General features: G+C 41.3%; 1 protein-coding gene across 9 annotated transcripts in view; it reads left to right on the top strand.

The window, feature by feature from the left end:
* Positions 1-22126, top strand: part of MARK3 (microtubule affinity regulating kinase 3) — a 112647-nt gene that overhangs the window by 71550 nt on the left and 18971 nt on the right. For 7 of the 9 annotated variants that reach the window (XM_046010402.1, XM_046010403.1, XM_046010405.1 and 4 more), the window contains 9 exons: positions 2174-2239; positions 6458-6528; positions 10628-10684; positions 13804-14040; positions 14202-14321; positions 14572-14671; positions 15199-15311; positions 15868-16021; positions 20590-20807. In XM_046010402.1, the coding sequence (XP_045866358.1) occupies positions 2174-2239; positions 6458-6528; positions 10628-10684; positions 13804-14040; positions 14202-14321; positions 14572-14671; positions 15199-15311; positions 15868-16021; positions 20590-20807 (1136 nt within the window). The remainder of the gene's footprint in view (positions 1-2173; positions 2240-6457; positions 6529-10627; positions 10685-13803; positions 14041-14201; positions 14322-14571; positions 14672-15198; positions 15312-15867; positions 16022-20589; positions 20808-22126) is intronic. The other 2 variants (XM_046010404.1, XM_046010411.1) reach the window with 1 other exon arrangement.

A 22126-nucleotide genomic window follows, 5' to 3' on the forward strand; every position in this document is an offset into this window, starting at 1 on the left:
TTCAGTGCTAGGTTCGATGAGGTGGGTTTAAAGGAAGGGTATAGGGTGCCTGGCTGGTTCAGTCAGTAGAGCAGGTGACTATTGATCTCAGGGTCATGAGTTCAAGCCCCAAGTTGGGTGTTAAGCCTACTTAAAAATATGTAAGTAAGGATGAGGAAGGGTCATCATGTCCTGCTCTCATAATCATAGGAACAAGGTGAAACTACGCAAATTACTTAGTATTTTGTATATTCATCTCAGTGAAAATGTTTGATCCCATACATAACATAATAGAGATCTTTTATGGTTTTATTTATTTATTTTAACAGAGGGAGAGAAATCACAAGTAGGCAGAGAGGCAGGCGGGGAGGGGGGTGGGGGAAGCTGAGCAGAAAGCCCAATGCGGGGCTCGATCCTAGGACCCTGAGATCATGACCTGAGCCAAAGGTAGAGGCTTAACCCACTGAGCCACCCAGGTTCCCCTAGAGCTCTTTTTGAATAATGTAACTTTTTTTACACAGTGATAGCTCCTACAATCTAAAATACTATTTCAAGAATGAAGTAGCTGTGAAGACAGCCACTTTGACCAGTTTAATATCAAAATCAGTTCTAGGAAGTGGGGGGCACGAATTGATGTCATGGGGATCATATCAGGAATTCTTAAGGCACAAGAATAGAAGATAAAATGGAGACACAAGCTATTTCATCAGGTCTAAGCCACATCATTTAAAAGGCATTATTTTACATGCTGCTAAGGAAAAAAATTCTGCCAAGCTGTCATCTTATTCTTAGTGATATTAGTTAAAATGTGAAAAAATTTAATCTTAGAATCAGTGAAACACAATGTTTGGAGAAAAGTAACAAGGAATATAATCATGGAAAGAAAACCTTTCTTCACTTTTCATTTCAGCCCTAGAAGTTACCTGGCTAATTCTTGGTTTCAGATTCCAGGTTTTCACCAAATAACCAATCACTGCATCCTCGAACTAGCTAACTTAACTGTAGTTATTTTGTTCTTTAGTTAGGTTGTGCCCTGATTAGACTTCTCTCTACTTACTCCCAAATAGCATATCTTTGATAATAGATATAAATTTCTAATAATTTAAATTTCTATTGGATTCAGATAGTTTTTCCAGAAGACCCAATATCTACATTGGAATTTTAGAAAAGTTTTATTTGTACGTTGATGGTTTACCAGCGTATGTGCCTTTAATTTCTTTAAATCATTTTTCCCGACAACCTGAACATATTATTTTAGAAATGATATGATAGTTTTATTCATCAGTTCAACAAACATATTACTTACTATATAAGGCACTTAATTTGGTCTGATACTCTACATTAAAGTGTCAGAAAATAGCCTACAGTATAAGAGACCAGCACCCCATCCCCCATTTTTTGGTAAATTTAAACTTAGAGTATATATTACCAAAATAAAGTAGGTATAAAAAGTAGCTTTAGAAATGTATTTCAGTTTCATTTTAAAATGTATATATATTGGTTTGATATGGTTTTGTGAATTAAAAGTAATAGAAATCTTATTTTGATCTGTAACAAGAGACTGCTGTATAACAAAGTCACACTGACCCATTGCAAATAATTCTTTAAAGTCCTTTTCAGTTAATTATAGCGTAATCCCTATTTTCCATCTTTGGCTTCAGAATAGTAACAAAAGAACCTTGTTCTCTGAGAACACGTGAACAGAAGTTTCCCAAATAACAGAAGTCTCAAGTGAAATTGTTCTATATATCCTTAAAGCCATAATGACAAGTGAATGCACTTACATTTGGAGAAGTAGAATAGGTCTGAGCAGTTCCTGCAGATCGAATGTAAAGTAAGATCCCTTTTCCTGAGGGAGAGGCACAATCAGCAGGGAGGGCAGCTAGCCAGTGGAGGCACCATACGGGATGAGGACAGAGGAGATGCATGTAGGTACACAGCCTGGACTGCTGAGTGCATGCCCAAGATACATCGTTTGAGGACCCAGACATATCTTTTATGGAACTCCATGCGTTTATCTAATGTGTTGTTGTAATTTATGATAAAATTCCCAAAAAACATTCTATTAAACCAGCCTGTTATAAAAATTTTCAACAGGGAAAAAGTTACATTTCGTATTTACAGTTTATATGTACAGTGTATATGCATACAGACCTTTGTTTCTTTTTCTCCGGTATCCTTTCTCCTTCCCCAGTGAAGTTGTTCGAAGTCATTGAAACGGACAAAACGCTCTACCTAATCATGGAGTATGCAAGTGGAGGTAAGAAACTTCCATAGTTTTTCTTTCTTTCTTCCCTTTTAGAAGGATACACAAACTACACTGCCCACGTGGATCATTGTGAAGGTTTCGTTTAACATCCAGAGTTGTAATACAGTAGCATGAGAATCAGTAAAGCTGTCTTGGCTCTTCTGTGGGTTGCTATTAAGTACTTCACTGTTAGCATTATCAATAATACCCAAAACTTGGATTTTTTTTTATTGTGGTAAGATGTACATAACATAAAATTTAGCATTTTCACCATTCTCAGCATACAATTCTGTGGCATTAAGTACATTCACATTGTTGTATAGCCATGACCATCACCCGTCCCCAGAACTTTTTCATTTTCCCAAACTGAAACTCTGTCCCTGTTGAACACTAACTTCCCTCTCCTCCTCCCCAGCCCCTGGGATTCACCATCCTACTTCCTGTCTCTGTGGATGTGACTCTAGGTAGTCACATAAGTGGAATCTCATAGCATTTGTCCTTTCATGCCTGTTTCACTCCGCGTAATGTCCTCAAGTTTCATCCATGTCAGAGTTCTCCTTCCTCTTTAAGGCTCAATAATATACCATTATGTGTATATGCACACCACATTTCGTTTAAGAAGTTGGATTTTTAAATATGTCAGTGCATTAGCCTGTTTGAAATAAATATGCCTATAAATATGCAATATTGCCTATTGGATGATTTTCTTTATCAGATTTTAATGTCATTGATGTTCATCTTTCCCAAGGCCAGAAGTAGTGGTTGCAATGCTTTATTTAGATTTTCCTTAAAGATTAAGGACTTGTCATTTTTTGCCTACAAGATTATATACATGTAGTCATTTTTCTGAAATGCGTGTATATAACTGTTGTCTTTTACAGAGATACTGCTTTTGGGGTTGAGGTTGGGTTGGGCGTCTAGTTTTTGGACCACATGTGAGTCTCCCTTGTCTGTGGAGAGCAGAAGCTTTCTGATTTGTCTTTGTGTGCTCCCTACCTTGATACCTCTGCGTAGTACCTGGCACCATGCAGATGCTTAACAAATAAGAATTGAAGTGTGGGGACTTCTACTGGGGACATACTCTGTTTAACTAGGGACATGAGTATAGCTTTGACTCTTTTGCTTATAGTAGTTTTATTTTATCGTCAGCCTTTCGATCAGACAGAAAACCACAGTCTCATTGTAATTAATTAACAATTAAATAGAAGATTATAAACCTGCTATGGGCAGGAATGAGTTACAGTAGGAAAACCTTTGATGAGCTTTCTCATACTCATTATTGTCTGATTCAGAGTTTAAATGTGTGGTTTGAGAATTTAGTTGGGTGTTTTCACATGAAGGAGGAGCAGAAGAATGGAAACTGAATTGCAACACCACAAGTCTATATGGAATTCTGGTACTTTCTGCTTGTGTTACAGAGTTATGTTCATAATCTTTTCTTTGTAGAAACTGTAGTTTCTACAGTGTACAGGTGCTGTCTCTCACCAGATCTCCTGTGATCCTCACAAGGACTCCATGATGTGGCCAGACAGGGAAGGATGGGCTTTTACCCTTGAGGAAACGGGCGCCGGGAAGTCATTATGGTCACGCTGCCAAGCCCTCAGCCCTAGCCTTTTGACAGTAGATATGCTCTCCTGATTGGTCAGTTGGTCACGGCTGTCCTTTCTCATCTATTTTAGGCATTAGGGTCATAACCCTTTTTCTTATATAGGGGCACAACTAATCTGAGAAGCATCCACTTTTAGTAGAAAGAGGGTGGGCTTTCGAAAACAAAGACATGGGGTCAGTCTAGTCAGGACCTCTCATTGACAGTGTGACCTGATGAGTCAGCATGTCTCTGAGCTTCTTCGTGGATGTGCTAACACAGCCATCCTCTGAGGGCTCAGTATGCTGCTCAGCGCTGTAACAGCACTCCTCAGTCTTAGGGCTTTCTTGGCTTTGGGCTGTTTTAATCAGCTCAACAAAGCACTATCAATCCCCAGCACATCTGTCATCTGGAACAGCCAAAGTGTCATTAAATTGACTATCTAGTCCTCTTTAGCCTGGTATTTCTCAGTTTGGTAGAATCATAGAATTTTACAGTTGGAAGGAATCTTAGAAGTCTATCCAAGGCAGCTGCTTAATTTTTACAGATGAAACCGAACCTCTGGAAGGTGGTTCTGTGCCAGCAGTTCGGTCACGTGTTTAGTGACAGGACCCCAGCTGGGACCGGGGGCTTTCTGAACCGACCTGTCCAGTGTCCTCTCAACCACAGGGTCCCTGACCTGGGTGGGGAGAGCCACCGTTTGCTGTCTTTTTCCAACAAATAGCCTTTTGAGGTTTTCAGTGTAGCTTCTTAATCTGAGTGCTAATACATTTTTAATAAGGAAAATAAAGAGCTCTGGGTTGAATTCCTGATACATAATTTAGTGATTGTGAGTATGACTTTATTGTTCCAGAATCTCTTAAGAGGTTTATATTGCTTTTGAATTTATAAAAATATTTTAAAATTTTTTGACAGACTTGGACTTTTCTCCAGGTTACTCTACAACAGCTAGTGGGTACAGCAACTAGTGGGGTCAATCCACTGTCGTTATCTTTTAAGTTGAAGCTGTTTTCTGTATGGTACGCACACATCTTCAGTTGCTTTCACTTTTTAACCACTTGTTTTGACGTTGTACACTATTCTGCAAATAGAAAGGTCATTTGTTTAGAAAATATGGACACATTACTGAGCTGACATTTAACTTCATAATTCATCATAGTTAAACGAATTGTGTAGTGTAAATTAACAGTTTGTAATGTGTTTTAAAAGATCATTACGCAATCAAGTGATAACTTGAAAATATTTACGCCCATCCATTATTTAAAAATGTCTCAGCTAGGCTAGAAGCTTAAAAGTTAGAGATACTAATATATAATTCAGAGTAACTTTCTCCTCAAAAGCATGTTATGTTCTGAAACTAAGCATTTTTTAAGTATCAAAATCCTTTAGTTGAATGTTGTCACTAAGCTCCTGGAAATACTCTTTATTTGTATAAAGTAGATGTGATTCTTTCCCAGGACATATTTTGGGAAACATAATTTGCTCAATTAGTACCCTTTTCTGTTGATTACAGAGATATTGTTTCTTTATTCCCAATTTATAAGCAATTGGCAATACTAACGTATTTCCTGAAGTACCACCTCTTCCCTGAGGAATTTCTGTTGTATAAACTACCAGGTGGATGTCCACCAGTGTGTTCTGTTGGCTTGACATTCCCACTGAATCCCGAACCCCCCCACTTCTCACCACCACTGCCACTTCCCACTTGAGGCCCAGCCTCCCTCCTTCTTGCCCTGATGATTGTGCTACTCCCTCTTATCTTTCTGTCTCTTCCCCAACCCTGACCTCTTTTCCACTCTGGCAGCCAGAGTGCCCCTTTCAAGAGGTCAGTCATTTCATAGCCTCCTCTGCTTCTTCTCACTCAGAGCAAAGCCTGCGGGACTCTTCGTGGCCTTACGCCTCCTTCCCACTTTCCATGCCCATTCAGTAATTCCCTTCTCCTTGTTTATACTTCTTTGGCTACACAGCCTTACTGCTCTTTGCTCTTTGCTCTGCCTAGACTCTTTCTCCCTGATAATGACAGTGCCCTCTCCCTCACAGTAGTCCCCAAAGCACTTGCACAGGCAGACACACTCCCTGTTTCTTCCCTACCTGCTCCACAGTCCTTGTCAGCTGACGTCCCATTCACATGTTTGTTGATTACCTCTCTCTCCCTGCTAGAATGTAAACTCCTTGTGAGCAAAGGACTTCACGTGGCTCACTGCTGTATTTCCCCAGAACCTAGAAGAGTGCCTGGCAGTTAGTAGGCACTCAGTATTTGCTGAATTAATTATTATATTCAGGAACTGCTTTTTTAATAATCCTACAGTGGAAATGCCATCCTCTTTTAACACATATCATTTTCCCATTTTAACTTTCAGTTTTTATTAAAGCACATTGAAAATATAACCCTTAAAATGTTGTATAAACATAGGAAAGTTTAATTTTAAGGTTTTTCTCTAGTTTAAAGATTTTATCAAAGAACTTTTGCCTGTAGTTAAAGTTAAGACTAGGCTTTAAGTTCAAAATCCACGTTTCAGTTATCTTCATGCCTGTTTTTAAAAATAAAAATTAGAGCATTTATAAAAGTGAAACATCATCAATTTACGGGAAAATTAATGCTCAGAAGTAGGACTTCTGCTTACTTTTATTTCTCTTGATTATAGGTGAAGTGTTTGACTATTTGGTCGCACATGGAAGAATGAAGGAAAAGGAAGCAAGAGCTAAATTTAGACAGGTATGAATTAATGCACCTTTATTAATTTAATAAACTAATCTTGCTTCTTAAACCCTGAAACAGTGTTTGCCTCTCTAAATGGTTATAAGGCCTATTGGATGAGCAGGGAGGGGTTGGCCATTCAATTTAACAAAAATTTATTTATTAAGTATCTTTCATGCCTAAGGCACTGTGTAAGAGGCAACGATGGGTTCTATTTCTAGCTTTCTCAGGATTTTCACCTCACTCTTAACCTTAGTTTTTGACAATAGCCTCAAAAATCTAGGGTCTTTCAAAACACTTACGATTACATTAATTAAAACCATTTCCCAGTTTTTAACAAGAAGAGTGTCACAATCTCAAAATTCATTAATTTTGTCTCACATAAGCTAGAGTAGGCTTAAATTTAACTTAAAAACATTAATACTAATGGTACTTTGAATTAAAACCTACTAAATAACAAATTTTAAGACTAATCTTTGGCTATGATTTAACTCTTCGTATCCTTAACTTTTCTACCTACAAAGATTGGAAGTTATACTTGATGATTAGTTTTGAAATGCCTTCCAATTCTTTTTTTTTTTTTTTTTTTTTAAGATTTTATTTATTTATTTGACAGAGATCACAAGTAGGCAGAGAGCCCAGTGTGGGGCTCGATCCCAGGACCCTGAGATCATGACCTGAGCCAAAGGCAGAGGCTTAACCCACCGAGCCACCCAGGTGTTCCCCCCCCTTTTTTTTAAGATTTTTATTTATTTAGGGACACCTGGGTGGCTCAATGGGTTAAGCCGCTGCCTTTGGCTCGGGTCGTGATCCCAGGGTCCTGGGATCAAGTTCCACATTGGGCTCCTTGAACAGCAGGGAGCCTGCTTCTGTCTGCCTCTGCCTACAGCTCTGCCTGCTTATGCTCTCGCTCTCTCTTTCTCTCTGACAAAATCTTTTTTTTTTTTAAGATTTTTATTTATTTATTTGTCACAGAGAGAGACAGCAAGAGAGGGAAGAGAGTGATAGCAAGAGAGGGAACACAAGCAGGGGCAGTGGGAAAGGGAGGAAGCAGGCTTCCCACTGAGCAGGGAGCCCAGTGCTGGGCTTGATCCTGGGTCCTGGGATTGTGACCTGAGCTGAAGGCAGATGCTTAATGACTGAGCCACCCAGGCACCCCTAGTGATTTTATTCTGTGATCTACAGAGGGAAGCACAAATTTCTCTTTATGACAGAACAAAGTCTGTTTGGCCCTTTCTGTAACTATACTCTTAATTTTTATAAATTGACCACTTAAAAGCCAGGGGATTTTTTTTTGCCTCATAATTCTTAAATCCCTTCCCACTAAGTTGAATCTGTCTGACTCACAAACATTTATGTGAATATGGTTTGTTGACTGTGAGGAACAGCAGGTTTGAGCCTGACTATCTCCAAGGAAGCAACTAGCGCATAACCCTGTGACTGCTCCTCACTTCTTCCGTCTCCACCCATCCCCCTGGCAGGGTCTGACTTGTTGGAGGGACTCGAACAGTTACTAACTGTTGAGTCAGGGGCCTCTCCGTGGCTCAGTCGGTCAAGCGTTTGCCTTAGCTCAGGTGGTGATCTCAGAGTCCTGGGGTAGAGCCCTGAGTTGGCCTCCCTGCTCAGCGGGAAGTCTGCTTCTCCTCCTTCCTCTGTGTCTCTGCCCGACTCATGCTCGCTCACTCTCTCAAAAAAATAAATAACCTTTAAAAAAAATAAATTTCGGGGCGCCTGGGTGGCTCAATGGGTAAGCCTCTGCGCTCAGGTCTTGGTCTCAGGGTCCTGGGATCGAGCCCCACATCTGCTCAGCGGCGAGCCTGCTTCCCCCTCTCTCTGCCTGCCTCTCTGCCTACTCGTGTCTCTCTCTCTGTGTCAAATAAATAAATAAAATCTTTTTTTAAATAAATAAATAAATTCCCTGCAGAAATTCTGAAGTCTTTATTTGAGGAACCCGTTAGCTGGTCAGGGAAAGATAATTTATGTGCTTTTACAACTGATGACTTGATTTATACTGTTTACAATGTAATGTAATCCTTCATTCTTGCCTTAGTATTTCCTTAAGATCCTTCATTTAAACCTGGAAGGATCAGTCGGGATATTGGTGTTTCCACTGTGCTCTATTATAAACTGCCACACTCTACAAAAGTTGATAGGCCTTCTTACTTTGACGGGATAAGAAGTCTTCCTCTTTGTGGTAGAGGAAGGTATGCCGTACACAAGGTACACTCCTCATGAAAACACTACTTGTCTGAAATGGGCCCTTCTTTCCACATCCATCCGCAGATAGGGTCTCCTTCCCACCTCCTTGGCCATTCTCATCCTAATGACCATTTGTGTGGTTTTAAGCTTTTGAATGAGCTCTGTTCTTTTCAAAGAAAGGGAACAGATTCCTGCCTCCATTATCTTTCCTCACCTCTTTCTTGGTGGGTTGGTAATGTAGCTGCCTCTGCTTTTTCCTGTCTGACTAGAGGTAAATTAAGTTTGCATTCATATTTCAATCTGGACAACATCCAGATCCTCTACCTTTTTAAAGAAATAACTGCTTCTAGCTTAAAAGAATGCAAAAAAAAAAAAAAAAAACAAACAAAACAAAACAAAAAACAAACCCAACCCAGTGACTTAAAGTTGAATATTTTCAGGTTATTGTGACTTTAAAAAGGTTAACTTTGAGTTGTTTGGAGGTAAAAGGAGAACAACTTTGATCACTTTGAGAAAGGGTAGGAAATTGTCAAATCTTATTCAAATGCAGAATTTGAAAGTAACCTGTAGGAGAAATCTCAGTATTAGTGGGGTTGGGGAGAGAAGAGGGAAAGTCGGATGAGGCAGAAGTAAGGTCAAGGTGATGAGTTCAAGCCCCACACTGGGTGTGAAGCCTACCTAAAAACAAAAAACAGCATTCTCTGAGGGTTTATGTTCAGTGTAGGTGGGTGTGGGGGGCTTACAATTAAAAGCTGATGATTATCTGGAGAAACAAGCAATATTATCATTAGAACCCCAGTTTTGCATATATGTGGTCATATGTAGTTACACTGGCATAACACCAACAAAAAGATTAGAAGCAGACACACTAAAACAATAAGAGATGTTAGCAGGCATGTGCTTATGTATACCTTTCTGTATTTCCTAAAATTCCTGTAATAGGCATATAAAACTTTTATTAACTAGAAAAGGAGTCTTCTGGGGTACCTGGGTGGCTCGGTATATTAAGTGTCTGGCTTCACCTCAGCTCAGGTCGTGATCCCAGGGTCCTGGGATCAAGCCCTGAATCAGGCTCACTGCTCAGTGGGGAGCCTGCTTGTCCCTCTACCTTTTCTGTTCCCACCCCCCCTGCTTGTTTTGCTCTCCCTCTCAAATAAATAATACATAAAATCTTTCAAAAATATTTAAAAGTTAACCAGTAAGTGTGAAATTTCAGCAAAATAGTTGTTTAGTCAACAGGAGTGACCCAGAATTTACTAAATGAAAACATACCATTTGCTGAGAATAGAAGGGACCCTTACGGATCAAGCACATGATAACTTAGCTGGTCTAGTTCACATATATTACATTTCCTCTTCCGTTTCAAGGAGGAGGAAACTGATCATCAGAGAGGGGAGTAAGTTTTGCTGTCTTTGAACCCACATCAGCTAAAAGGACGAGAGTGTTTGTTGTAAGGAGCAGTCCTGACTGGGAAGAGAAGTAATTAACAAAGGAGACCCAACCTGGATGAATGCCTTGCCATGGATAGTCTATAACTAACAGTTTGGTTTCGAGTTGATTACATGGATATGGAAAGCTTGCGCTAGAACCATCCGATCCTGGCTCTCGGGGCAGCTAGGGTCCTCCAGATCCTGGTGATTTCTTGGGCCCTGGCATCATATTCACAGATAACCAGAATGTCAGGGGATAAGCCCAAGAGGAGACTACCCATTGAAAACTAGAGAGAGCAGGAAGAACATCCTCACCTATCTTTTCTTACCTTCACCCCTGAATTTCTCCAATTGGAAAGTTTCAAAGCACAAGAAAATTATTTTTAGAGACCCACAGAGTCAGGTGCTCACAGAGTATTTTACATGTGTGAACATTAATGAGGCTTTCATCTTAATGATGATGATTAACCTGTGTCTCTCCTGTGCAGATCGTATCTGCAGTCCAGTACTGCCACCAAAAGCGGATTGTGCACAGAGACCTCAAGGTGAGTTGCAGGGCCCTTGGTCTGTGAGAGTACGCTCTGCCTGTATGTGGTCAGTTCTCTTGGTGGTCACTAATTAGATGGTGTCATTAAGAAGACAAAGTAAATCCTATAATAATTGATCTTTTTATTGCTTTCAAGAGTAGAATTTATTGATCGATCACTTATATAATAATTGATCCTTTTAATCAGATTTTGGTATTAATGAAATATGGAGTTTATTTAAAGTATCTTATGGGTACCTTATGGGGGTGGGAGGTAGGGTGAGCCTGGTGGTAGGTATTAAGGAGGGCACATATTGCATGGAGCACTGGGTGTTGTACATAAACAATGAATCTTGGAACACTGCATCAAAAACTAATGATGTATTTTATAGCGACTAACATAACACAATAAAAATTTTTTGTAAAAGTATCTTATGTTTCAGTGAAGGTAGCTCATAGTTGGTCTCTGTAGAAATATTATCACACTACCAAACGGGGACCTCCAGAAATGTTTGCTGTCACCTGGACGGTGCCCTCAGTACCACCTGGCCACCTCTTCTCCGTCTCTGGCCAGTGTTCTCTCCTGTTAACAGTGGTGCTGAAGACCTGTTCCTGCCCTCACTCTTGGCATAGGATAAGGTTTTCTATTTCCCAGATAACATAGAAATGCCAGGCAGAAACTCCTTCAGTTTCCCAGCAAACCTGCAAAGTAAGCTACGCCAATACCCACCCTTCACTGAACATTCTTCTTGTTACAGCCGGTAGGCTGGCTCAGCTGACCATGCATCTCGGTTCTGGGCCCTCTCTACCTACTGGCTTCCCACCAGCAGCATTTACAAAATCATGCTGAAGTCTGGACCATATTTTATCAAAAAACCGCTCCACCCCAAGTCCCCTTCCACATAAACTTGCTTTCTCTCTCCAGCTTCACGGCCGCATCTCCCTGAGTACCATCTGCGTTTGTTGGTACTCGCTTCCTCCCTCTCCGCATGTCCTCGTCATCAGTAGCTTGTCCCTCTCACACCCATGTGTGCTGCTTACACGTCCACTCTAGTAGCTGCGGTGGCCACCTGTGTGCTGATGACCCCAGATTCCATGCCTGCAGCCTGAGGTGACAGATGGGCACCAGCTAAACTCTGCTCCTGTCCCTCGGGTTCAGCTGGCTTGCAGCCTACCTTCTTCGTTCCTGAATGGGAGTGTTCTCGTTCTGACACCTCATGTCCCTTAGTGCCTCCGTCTCCTTTGCTCTACCATCTGCTCAGTCTCCAGGTCCTTTTGCTACTGTTCCCCATACTTCTTGAGTGCGCTCTTTTCTCTCCCTGGGACCACTGTCCTCCTCCAGACTGCCAGTATCTCATTCACCAGCTTCTTGTTAGTCTTCCTGCTTCCAATCTTGCCCCTCCCTCCCTCATCTATTTTACATGCTGCAACCAGAATGGCCTTTAATTTTTTTTTTTAAGATTCTATTTATTTATTTGACAGACAGAGATCACAAGTAGGCAGAAAGGCAGGCAGAGAGAGAGGAAGGGAAGCAAGCTTCCCGCCTACCAAAGAGCCCGATGCGGGGCTCAATCCCAGGACCCCAAGATCATGACCCGAGCCGAAGGCAGAGCCCCAACCCACTGAGCCACCCAGGTGCCCCCAGAATGGCCTTTTAAAAATAGATATAAGAGGGGCGCCTGGGTGGCTCAGTGGGTTAAGCCTCTGCCTTTGGCTCGGGTCATGATCTCAGGGTCCTGGGATTGAGCCCCGCATCAGGCTCTCTGCTCAGTGGGGAGTCTGCTCCCACCCCCACCCCCGCACTGCCTGCATCTCTGCCTACTTGTGATCTCTCTCTCTGTCAAATAAATAAAATCTTTAAAAAAAAAAACAGAAGGGGCGCCTGGGTGGCTCAGTGGGTTAAAACCTCTGCCTTTGGCTCAGGTCACGATCCCAGAGTCCTGGGATCGAGCCCCGCATCAGGCTCTCTGCTCTGCAGGGAGCCTGCTTCCTCCTCTCTCTCTGTCTGCCTCTCTGCCTGGTTGTGATTTCTCTCTGTCAAATAAATAAAATATAAAAAAAAGAAAGAAAAAAAAATAGAAATAAGATTGTTGTTTTCCTGCTTGAGTGACTCTTTAACGGCTCCCCATTGCCATTAGATTGAAAACTTGAACTTTCTACTGGTCATTCAACTGGCCCTTTGTGATTCAGCCATGGCCATGTCCCCTGCACCACTTTCCCACACACTGTCTCAGTTTCTTGAATGTAAAACATGTTCTCTCTTTCCTTCTGGGTTTTCAGACTGTTTTTACCGAAGCCTCCAGGCAGCAGCTTTGATTTCACCCCCTCTAGGAAACCTTCCTGCGCCTTTCAGTGCCAAGCCCACAGCTCCCCACGCATCCTCAGTTACAGCATTTAGGTCAGAGTGCAGCTGCTTGGTTTTCTGCCTTCCCCCCTTCTAAACTTGCAAGCTCCTTGAGGGCCAGACCCTGTCTGTCTTGTTCATCATTACATGTTCAGACACAAATATATAATGCCAGATGTGTCATTGGCACGTGGTGGATATTTGGTGCAATAAATGAAAATGACTGTGATCTGTATCTTGAATGAGGTCTGCGGCTTTCCCCTCCCCGGTGATAGTCACTGCACAGCTCTTCAGCAATTTTTTTAATAAAATCTAAAGCAAGTGTTCATTTTTTTAAATTTAAAATAAATTTAAAGCAAGTGTTCATTTTTTTAAAGCCACTTACTAATTAAGAAAGCTATACAAATGATTTTTTTGATCATTGGGCATTTGTTGTTTAAAATATTGCCAGAGTTCATCTATACCTTATATCCGTTACTGGTTGTTAATGTTTAAAAATTAGAAATCTTGGGGTGCCTGGCTGGCTCAGTCAGTAGAGCATCTGACTCTTGATCCTAGGGTTGTGAGTTCCAGCCCCACATTGGGTATAGTGATTATTTTTTTTAAAAATTAGAAATTCTAATTTATCTCCTATTTTTTTGTTTTTCCTCTAGAAAGAATGTTTTCTCATTTTTTTCATTAGTATATATTAACTTTATATCATTACAAAAAGCTTTTATGAAATGCCTAATTCTATCACAGTTCTAATTCTGTTTTGGTTAAATTTCATTTTTGTCTTGATGTTTTTCCTCTAGGCCGAAAATCTATTGTTAGATGCTGATATGAACATTAAAATAGCTGACTTTGGTTTTAGCAATGAATTTACTGTTGGCAGTAAACTGGATACGTTTTGTGGCAGTCCTCCATATGCAGCCCCAGAGCTCTTCCAGGGCAAGAAATACGATGGGCCAGAAGTGGACGTGTGGAGCCTTGGCGTAATTCTCTACACTCTAGTCAGCGGGTCACTCCCCTTTGATGGACAGAACCTAAAGGTATAAGAACAGTTGTTATCCACTTTCTTCAGAATGCTAAATGTTTTATTAAATGATTAGGGTTAATATTTTAATAATCTGTCGGTATGATGGGGTCTCGGGGTTCTTTTTTAACCTAAAAATTGACTCACTAGTTTTTTTTCCTCCCTGCCCCCCAAAAGGAACTGAGAGAAAGAGTATTAAGAGGGAAATACAGAATCCCTTTCTACATGTCCACAGACTGTGAAAACCTTCTCAAACGTTTCCTGGTGCTAAATCCAATAAAACGAGGCACTCTAGAGGTAATCGCATAAGTGCAAAATAAGTAACAATTTTGGAGAATCTTCACAGTATTTTTAGAACTTTGCTTGGATTGTTTGACATAATGAATACTGTCCTGGGGCTTTTTAAGCAGAAATTGAGACATTAAAGGTTTTTCTAAAAGTTACCATTTGAGATATAATCCTTGAAATGTTGAAAATAAATTTTTCTTAATATTGTGGCTATCAGCATGTTTTGTTTTATGCTGCTAATGAACAGTTCACCTTTCAGCAAATCATGAAGGACAGATGGATCAATGCAGGGCATGAAGAAGATGAACTTAAACCATTTGTTGAACCAGAACTAGACATCTCAGACCAGAAAAGAATAGGTAATTACTCTGTGCCTGCATGCTGTGTGTGTGCAAGTAACATATTTCTGTATTGACGCCTATGGATATGCCTAAAATGGGAACAATAGGAAGTTGAACATAAGGTATGTGACTCACCTTATGTGTTGTCGTATTTAGGAACTTACTGTAGTTTCCTAGAATATCACTTAGTAACTCAGAAATAAACTAACCGCCCATTTATGTTAGAAAATCTACAACATTGTGGGTCAAATCAAGGAAATTATTTTATCCTGTAACACAGTGATTTTGTATCCAAACAAAACACGTACGCTAGGGGCACCTGGGTGGCTCAGTGGGTTAAGGCCTCTGCCTTCGGCTCAGGTCATGATCCCAGGGTCCTGGGATCGAGCCCCGCATCGGGCTCTCTGCTCGGCAGGGAACCTGCTTCCTCCTCTCTCTGCCTGCCTCTGCCTGCCTCTGCCTGCTTGTGATTTCTGTCTGTCAAATAAATAAATAAAATCTTAAAAAAAAAAACACACATACACTATATTATGTCCTTCTTTTAGATATTATGGTGGGAATGGGATATTCACAAGAAGAAATTCAAGAATCTCTTAGTAAGATGAAATACGATGAGATCACAGCTACATATTTGCTATTGGGGAGAAAATCTTCGGAGGTAAGAGTAATCAGAAAGAGCTAACATGACTTTTAGGTAAATGAGTTTAGTAAGCTCTTTTCTTAGATTTTATTTTGTTAATATGTATAATATTTGATGTATCATTTTTAAATTTACCTGCAAATGACAGACCATTACGAACTACTATTTTAACTTTGAGGTAGAACCTTAACGGTAGGTATTGTCACAAACTTGAATGTTGTAAGTTAACCTATAGTCACTAATAGTGTAGGAATGATGTAAAGAAAGTATGAGATGAGTGAACAGAGAGCATTTTAAGTTATATGAAAAAACCTAGAAAGAAGCTCATAACTACCTATCCTTTTGTGAGCTTTTTTGTCAGTCAGAAAAATATTTTTCTCCAAATTGAAGGTCGTCATTTTTGTACAAATTGCGTACTTTTGTACAAAATTCTTCATCTGTAATGTGATGTGATTCTTCCTCTGTAGAATGAACTGTTTGTGAGAGGTTGGTGTGTTATGAGAAGTTTAGTTTCCTAACATACCACTTGGGTCCGTGTTGTGGTTTTTGCTCTGTTCTTCTCATTTCCTCTTAGCTGGATGCTAGTGACTCCAGTTCTAGCAGCAATCTTTCACTTGCTAAGGTTAGGCCAAGCAGTGACCTCAACAACAGTACTGGCCAGTCTCCTCACCACAAGGTGCAGAGAAGTGTTTCTTCCAGCCAGAAGCAGAGGCGGTACAGTGACCATGGTAAGTCTGAGACCATTCCCTTGTGTGCCCTGCAGTCGCCCCTTACACAAGAGACCTCCTGACAATGGGAAGCAACCTTTGGGTTAAGGCCTCCTGGGATGGGAAACTGACTTGATTTCCTTTCAGGGCATTTCTTTCCTACCAGTCCTGCCGGTGATGGCATGAACATCTCAAGGCTCTGGATCTCCTTGGTACACTCATTCCTCTGGAGCCCCTGCTTCCGTCTCTGGTCCTCTGTTCGCTCTCTTCCCCATCTCTGCATTGGACTTACTTTCCTGATCATTGTCCAGCACTTGCTGCAGTGGTGAAAATGTTCTAGATCTGTGCTGTCCCATAGAGTAGTCACTGGTCACATGTGGCAGTTGAGCACTTGAACTGGGAAAATGGTTTTCAGTTTTGCTTAAGCTAAATTTATGTGGCTACATGTGGCCTTCCGTGGAAAACCTATAGTACCCCAGTTTGCCTCGCTTGGTTTAAATTTTTTTTTTCCTTAAAGATGTTTGTTTGTTTGTTTGTTTGTTTATTTATTTGACAGACAGAGATCACAAGTAGGTAGAGGCAGGCAGAGAGAGAGAGGAGGAAGCAGGCTCCCTGCTGAGCAGAGACCAACCCCCCACCCCCAGTGCGGGGCTCGATCCCAGGACCCTGAGATCATGACCTGAGCCGAAGGCAGAGGCTTTAACCCACTGAGCCACCCAGGCACCCCATTGGTTTAAATTTTTGACTTGGGTTATTCTCAGCCACACACTCTAGCTGTTGATGTGTCTAAACACCCTCAATCTTAAAACATTTAAGATTCAGAATGAATCTTTTATGAGGCTTTGGACCCTAAGAAATATGGTTACCAAACTTAACAATTAACCTGCCTTCTAGGCAGCCCCATGTGTGGGGATCCAGAAACTCTAGCGTGTGTGTGTATGTGTGTGTGTGTGTGTTCACGCACGTGCACACATGCATACTTATTTGCCTGTAACCTGTGAATGTGCACATGGCATTTGTAAACCTAGCGTTGATCTGGGTCTCTCTCTCTTTGTTCATGTTCAGGTTAGTTGTTAAGGAGAGGTTTTCAGTGCCTCTAAACAACAGGACATTTAGCAAAATGCCTTCAGATTGTTCTAAATCACCCAGTTTAAAGGGAATTATTCCTAAAGTCCTGGTAGGAGGGGGAACTGGTTTGTTTTTGGGGGGTTTTTTGGTTTGTTCGGGGTTTTTTTTTTGTTTTTTGTTTTTTAGTTTTCTCATATCTCTAGTGACTATCTTAATAAGGTAACTCTTCCCTAAGTATGTATATTCCATTTGGATTGGTAATACCTTTTTTCCCCAGCTCAGAAAATTTTAGAGCTGAAAAGAGCTTTAGACATGGTGTCATACACTCACCTAACTCCCATTTTTATCAATAAGGATAAAGACCAAGAGAGCTCACCAAGTCTCCCCAGGTTGCATAGAAGTGGGAACACCTGTTGCAGAACCCCCAGACTTCTGGGCCCGGGTCCTGTGGTTTTGTCTACAAATCCATTGATCGATTACCTCACAGAGTAGTCTTTTCATAATAATAATAATGATCCTTCCGGGCGCCTGGGTGGCTCAATGCGTTAAAGCCTCTGCCTTCAACTCAGGTCATGATCTCAGGGTCCTGGGATCGAGCCCCGCATCGGGCTCTCTGCTCAGCGGGGAGCCTGCTTCCTCCTCTCTCTCTGTCTCTGCCTGCCTCTCTGCCTACTTGTGATCTCTGCCTGTCATATAAATAAATAAAATCTTAAAAAAAAAAATGATCCTTCCTTCTTGGAGCCTCTAATATTAAAACATGTGTAAAAGAGGGGCCTTTGGCTGGCTCAGTCAGTAGAGCTTGTACCTCTTAATCTCGGGGTTGTGAATTCAAAGCCCAAGTTGGGAGTGGAGCCTGCTTAAAAAAAAAAAGTTCATAAAAGAATATTTCCAAAAGTCCATGTATCCATGTATATAGAAAGCCACGGACCTGATTCTGTGTTGTTTTTTATTCTTTTATTGGGATGAAGATAGTGGTCAGCAAAGGAAAGATTTGGTTATGCCTCTGGCTGTGTTCCTTTAAGTGCTAAAAATGGGATAGATTCCACACACAGTGTCTAGTAAAGTCCACCCCCTTGATACTGAGTAACGGCAGCAAGCCTGCAGCTAACCCGGCTTTGAGCTTGTCCTCGCATCTCTACTTCAAGATGCCGGCAATTTATACCTGACTCTTAAAACTACATCTCAAGTCTGTCCTGTGGTTCTTAATTTCGGTCACCTGTGTGAACCCCCTGTATGTGTCTACATATTTTTCTGGTAAGGGTGATCTTCATTAGATTTTCAAAGGGTTCTTTGTCTTATTTAAAAAAAAAAAAAAAAAACAGTAAAGAATTCCTGGTTTATTAATCAATGAATGGTATTGGGGCATATGATAGTTACCAGAAAAATATTAATTTGCATCCATTTCCCACATCTTATACAAAGGTAAATTCCATTTGGAATGAAGATGTGAATATAAAAAATACAGAAATATTAAAAGAAAAAATTTTTAAAATGAGATAATTTTCTTTTTCTTTATAACTTGGACTCGTGAGGGTTGTTCTTGCTGTTACCCCAACACTAACAGCCATGAAAGAAAAGACATATTTACCAAGTTTTACTACGTAAAAATCACATTTCTGTGTGAGATAGCCACACCGTGGAACACTGCTCGGCAATAAAAAGGAACAAAGTATTGATAGATGCAACCATTTGTATGGATCACAAGGAAACTGTGCTGAGTGGGGAAAAAATCTCAAAACGTGTCATGAAATTGATCCATTCATGTAACATTCTCAAAAAGAGAGAATTCCAGAGATGGAGACCAGAACCAGACCAGTGATTGCTGGTGTTTAGGGAACTAGAGGTTGGGGTAGAGAGCGTGGCTGTGCTGGAAAAGGACAGGCCTTGAGACGGAACTGCTCTGGCTTGACTGGTGGCGGCCCTGGTGGTTACTGTGCGTGGAGCTCACTGTTCCCAGACACAAGTGGCACTGGCGAGAAGTGCAGTCTGAGCCAGGAAGCGCAGGATGCTCTAGCTGTCTCTGCTGTCGAGAAGAAAGATAAGTGTTACGGCTAATATAACCCAGGCTTGTTTATTTCTTTGTTTTTATGTTAAAATTCCCAAACTCAGAGCTTAGTTGTTTCCTGCCCATAAATAAAAGCAAACCTTTGTATACGTCTAATTCAGTTTCAAATAGTAGATTTTTGTCCGAGAAGTATCCTTTTTGTATCCCGCTCCAAGCCCTGTTTAATAGGTCTAAAATAGAAAGTTTCTTCTGTAGAATAAATGATGAGCATTTGATGCCATTCCTGAAGATTACCGCTGAATAACATACATAACGAAATATACTAGTTATTGCATTCATTTCCAAAATTCTTTGAACTCCAGATCTCCTGTGCTACCATCAGAGTCTCCAAATGCTTTTTTATAGGACATCAGTTAATTGTCCATCCAGGATGTCCTTAGGTGTACTCCTCCTGGGGTGGGGGTATGGCTGGGAACTGCTGCCCTCTTCCTCCCTGCTATTTGCTTAAGAAACATGGCATTCCTCCGCTTGTGTCCCCTTCCCCTGTCTACTCAAATTCCTGTTTATCTAGAAGATTATGAGTGCTTTAAAAGAGATCCAGGAGGGGCGCCTGGGTGGCTCAGTGGATTAAGCCGCGGCCTTCGGCTCGGGTCATGATCTCAGGGTCCTGGGATCGAGCCCCGCATCGGGGCTCTCTGCTCAGCGGGGAGCCTGCTTCCCCCTCTCTCTCTGCCTGACTCTCTGCCTACTTGTGGTCTCTCTCTCTCTCTGTAAAAATAAATAAATAAAAATCTTTAAAAAAAAAAAAAAAAAGATCCAGGATAGGGGCACCTGGTGGCTTAGTCGGTAAGTGTCTGCCTTCGGCTCAGGGCATGATCCCAGGGTCCTGGGATCGAGCCCCGCATCGGCTCTCTGCTCAGCGGGGAGCCTGCTTCTCCCTCTCCCACTCCCCTTGCTTGTGTTCCCTCTCTCACTGTGTCTCTCTCTGTCAAATAAAAAAATAAAATCTTTGAAAAAAAGATGATCTAGGATAAAACTTCAAAAGTCATGACCCATAAATCTGTACTGTTCTGTTCCAAAGGTGAAGGCATCTCTCATACAAAAAAGGGAAAGTGTCACTCTGATGTACCAGGTGAAGCAGTTCATTCTGCGTGATATATGTGCGTCAAGTTAGTTTGATTATTTATCTGTACAGTAACACTCTGAAGATGTTTTCAGTGGACAGCTATCCCTGAAGTTAGCTCTGAAGCACAACTATACAAGCTTATAAATGCAAACAAACAAAACAGAACTTTAAGAAAAATAGAAAGGGACAAGGAAGTGAAATTTCCAAATTGAATTCATTGCATAGGGAAGACAGTATATGTGAACGGGAAACATCCTATTACAGGATTTTACTGTCTTGTGTTTTTTTAGATGATAGCAGTCTTAGGTCATCTTATAAAATATGTTTATTTTCACAGAATAAATTGTAAAACTGTATTCTGACTTTTAAAAAGTAAACTCTTCCTTTTAGCTGGACCGGCTATTCCTTCAGTTGTGGCATATCCAAAAAGGAGTCAGACCAGCACTGCAGATAGTGACCTCAAAGAAGACGGAATTCCTTCCCGGAAATCAAGCGGAAGTGCTGTTGGAGGAAAGGGAATTGCTCCAGCCAGTCCCATGCTTGGGAACGCAAGTAATCCCAATAAGGCCGATATTCCTGAACGCAAGAAAAGCTCTACTGTCCCTAGTGTAAGTATTGTTAAGCTAGAGAGCGTTCTAGAATTGTAGGGTTATGGCGGTCTGGACGTTCTGTTCCTCTGTTCTCATCCACCTACAGTGCTGTCCCCACCAGGCCACCAGGCCCAATCTCAGCCTATAGAGATCACCTTTAGGACCTGGGTTGAAGGTGTTTCTTGCTGAGCCCCATCAGATGAGCGTTCAGATCTTTCTTGTCAAGGACCGTGTCTGGTCATTCCCCAACATCTGCTGAGCTTTAGGTCATATCAGGTGCTGAGAAATAGAAATACTTCATACCTGCCAGGAAATAAATAAAGCCAAATGACAGAGCAGACAGAAGCCTAGCAGAGTGTGCGGAGGACACTGGGAGGTCTGATTGGCTGAGGGCCAGCGATGTGATGTGCATCTTCAGATGCAAAAAACATTTGCCTGAGTCCTTACTGCGTACCAGGGACTGTGCAAGTGTTTCTCCATGTATTAGCCAAATTTTAAGATGAGAAAATGAAGAAAAGTTAGATAATTTCCTAAAATTATACGGCTGATCTGTATCCATCTCTTTTTTTTTTTTTTAAAGATTTTATTTATTTATTTGACAGACAGAGATCACAAGTAGGTAGAGAGAGAGGAAGGGAAGCAGGCTCCCCGCTGAGCAGAGAGCCCAATACGGGGCTCGATTCCAGGACCCTGGGCTGTATCCATCTCTTAATCCCTATCCTTAACAAATCTCCCCCTTAAGTCAGTAGTATTTATTAAATTCAATTCAGTCTATTCAGTTTCAGGAACTTTTCTGTGAATTGAAACATGTTCTATCTGACTAATATAGTGATGATTATTCTTAACACTCTTGAAGTAATTTTAGAAAGAATTCTCAGAGGATATACAGTCTTAGGAATATTCTATAACCACATATTTTTCCTTCAGAGTTAACAGTGGCACAGCCCTCCCTCTACCTCAAAAAACCTGAAGTGTGGGGGCCCACGGAGAAGCTCGGCTGCTCCTTTCTGGAGGCTCTTGTTTGTGCTGTTCCGGGGATAGGAGCTCATAGAGAGGCCCCAGGCGGTTTGTCTGTTCCGTCCTCTGACCTTGTGTTTTATCAGAGTAAACCCTATGTGCAAGGTTTTTGATTTTGCCTTCCTAATGCCATAAAGTTGGGTTGTCATGTCGCAGTCCTACAAGTTAAGTTCAGTCTCCAACTTTTGTTGACAGTTGGGAGAGGAAGGTAAGACCCTGTCCTCTGCCCTCATGACTTCTGTCCCTGTTGCTCTACTCAACTGCATACCTCCCTTTTGAAGATACACCCCCCCCAGCGTTATCAGTCATCCATATCTGAT

The sequence above is a fragment of the Meles meles genome, chromosome 6 (assembly GCF_922984935.1).
Source record: "Meles meles chromosome 6, mMelMel3.1 paternal haplotype, whole genome shotgun sequence".
NCBI classification, from domain to species: Eukaryota; Metazoa; Chordata; class Mammalia; order Carnivora; family Mustelidae; genus Meles; species Meles meles.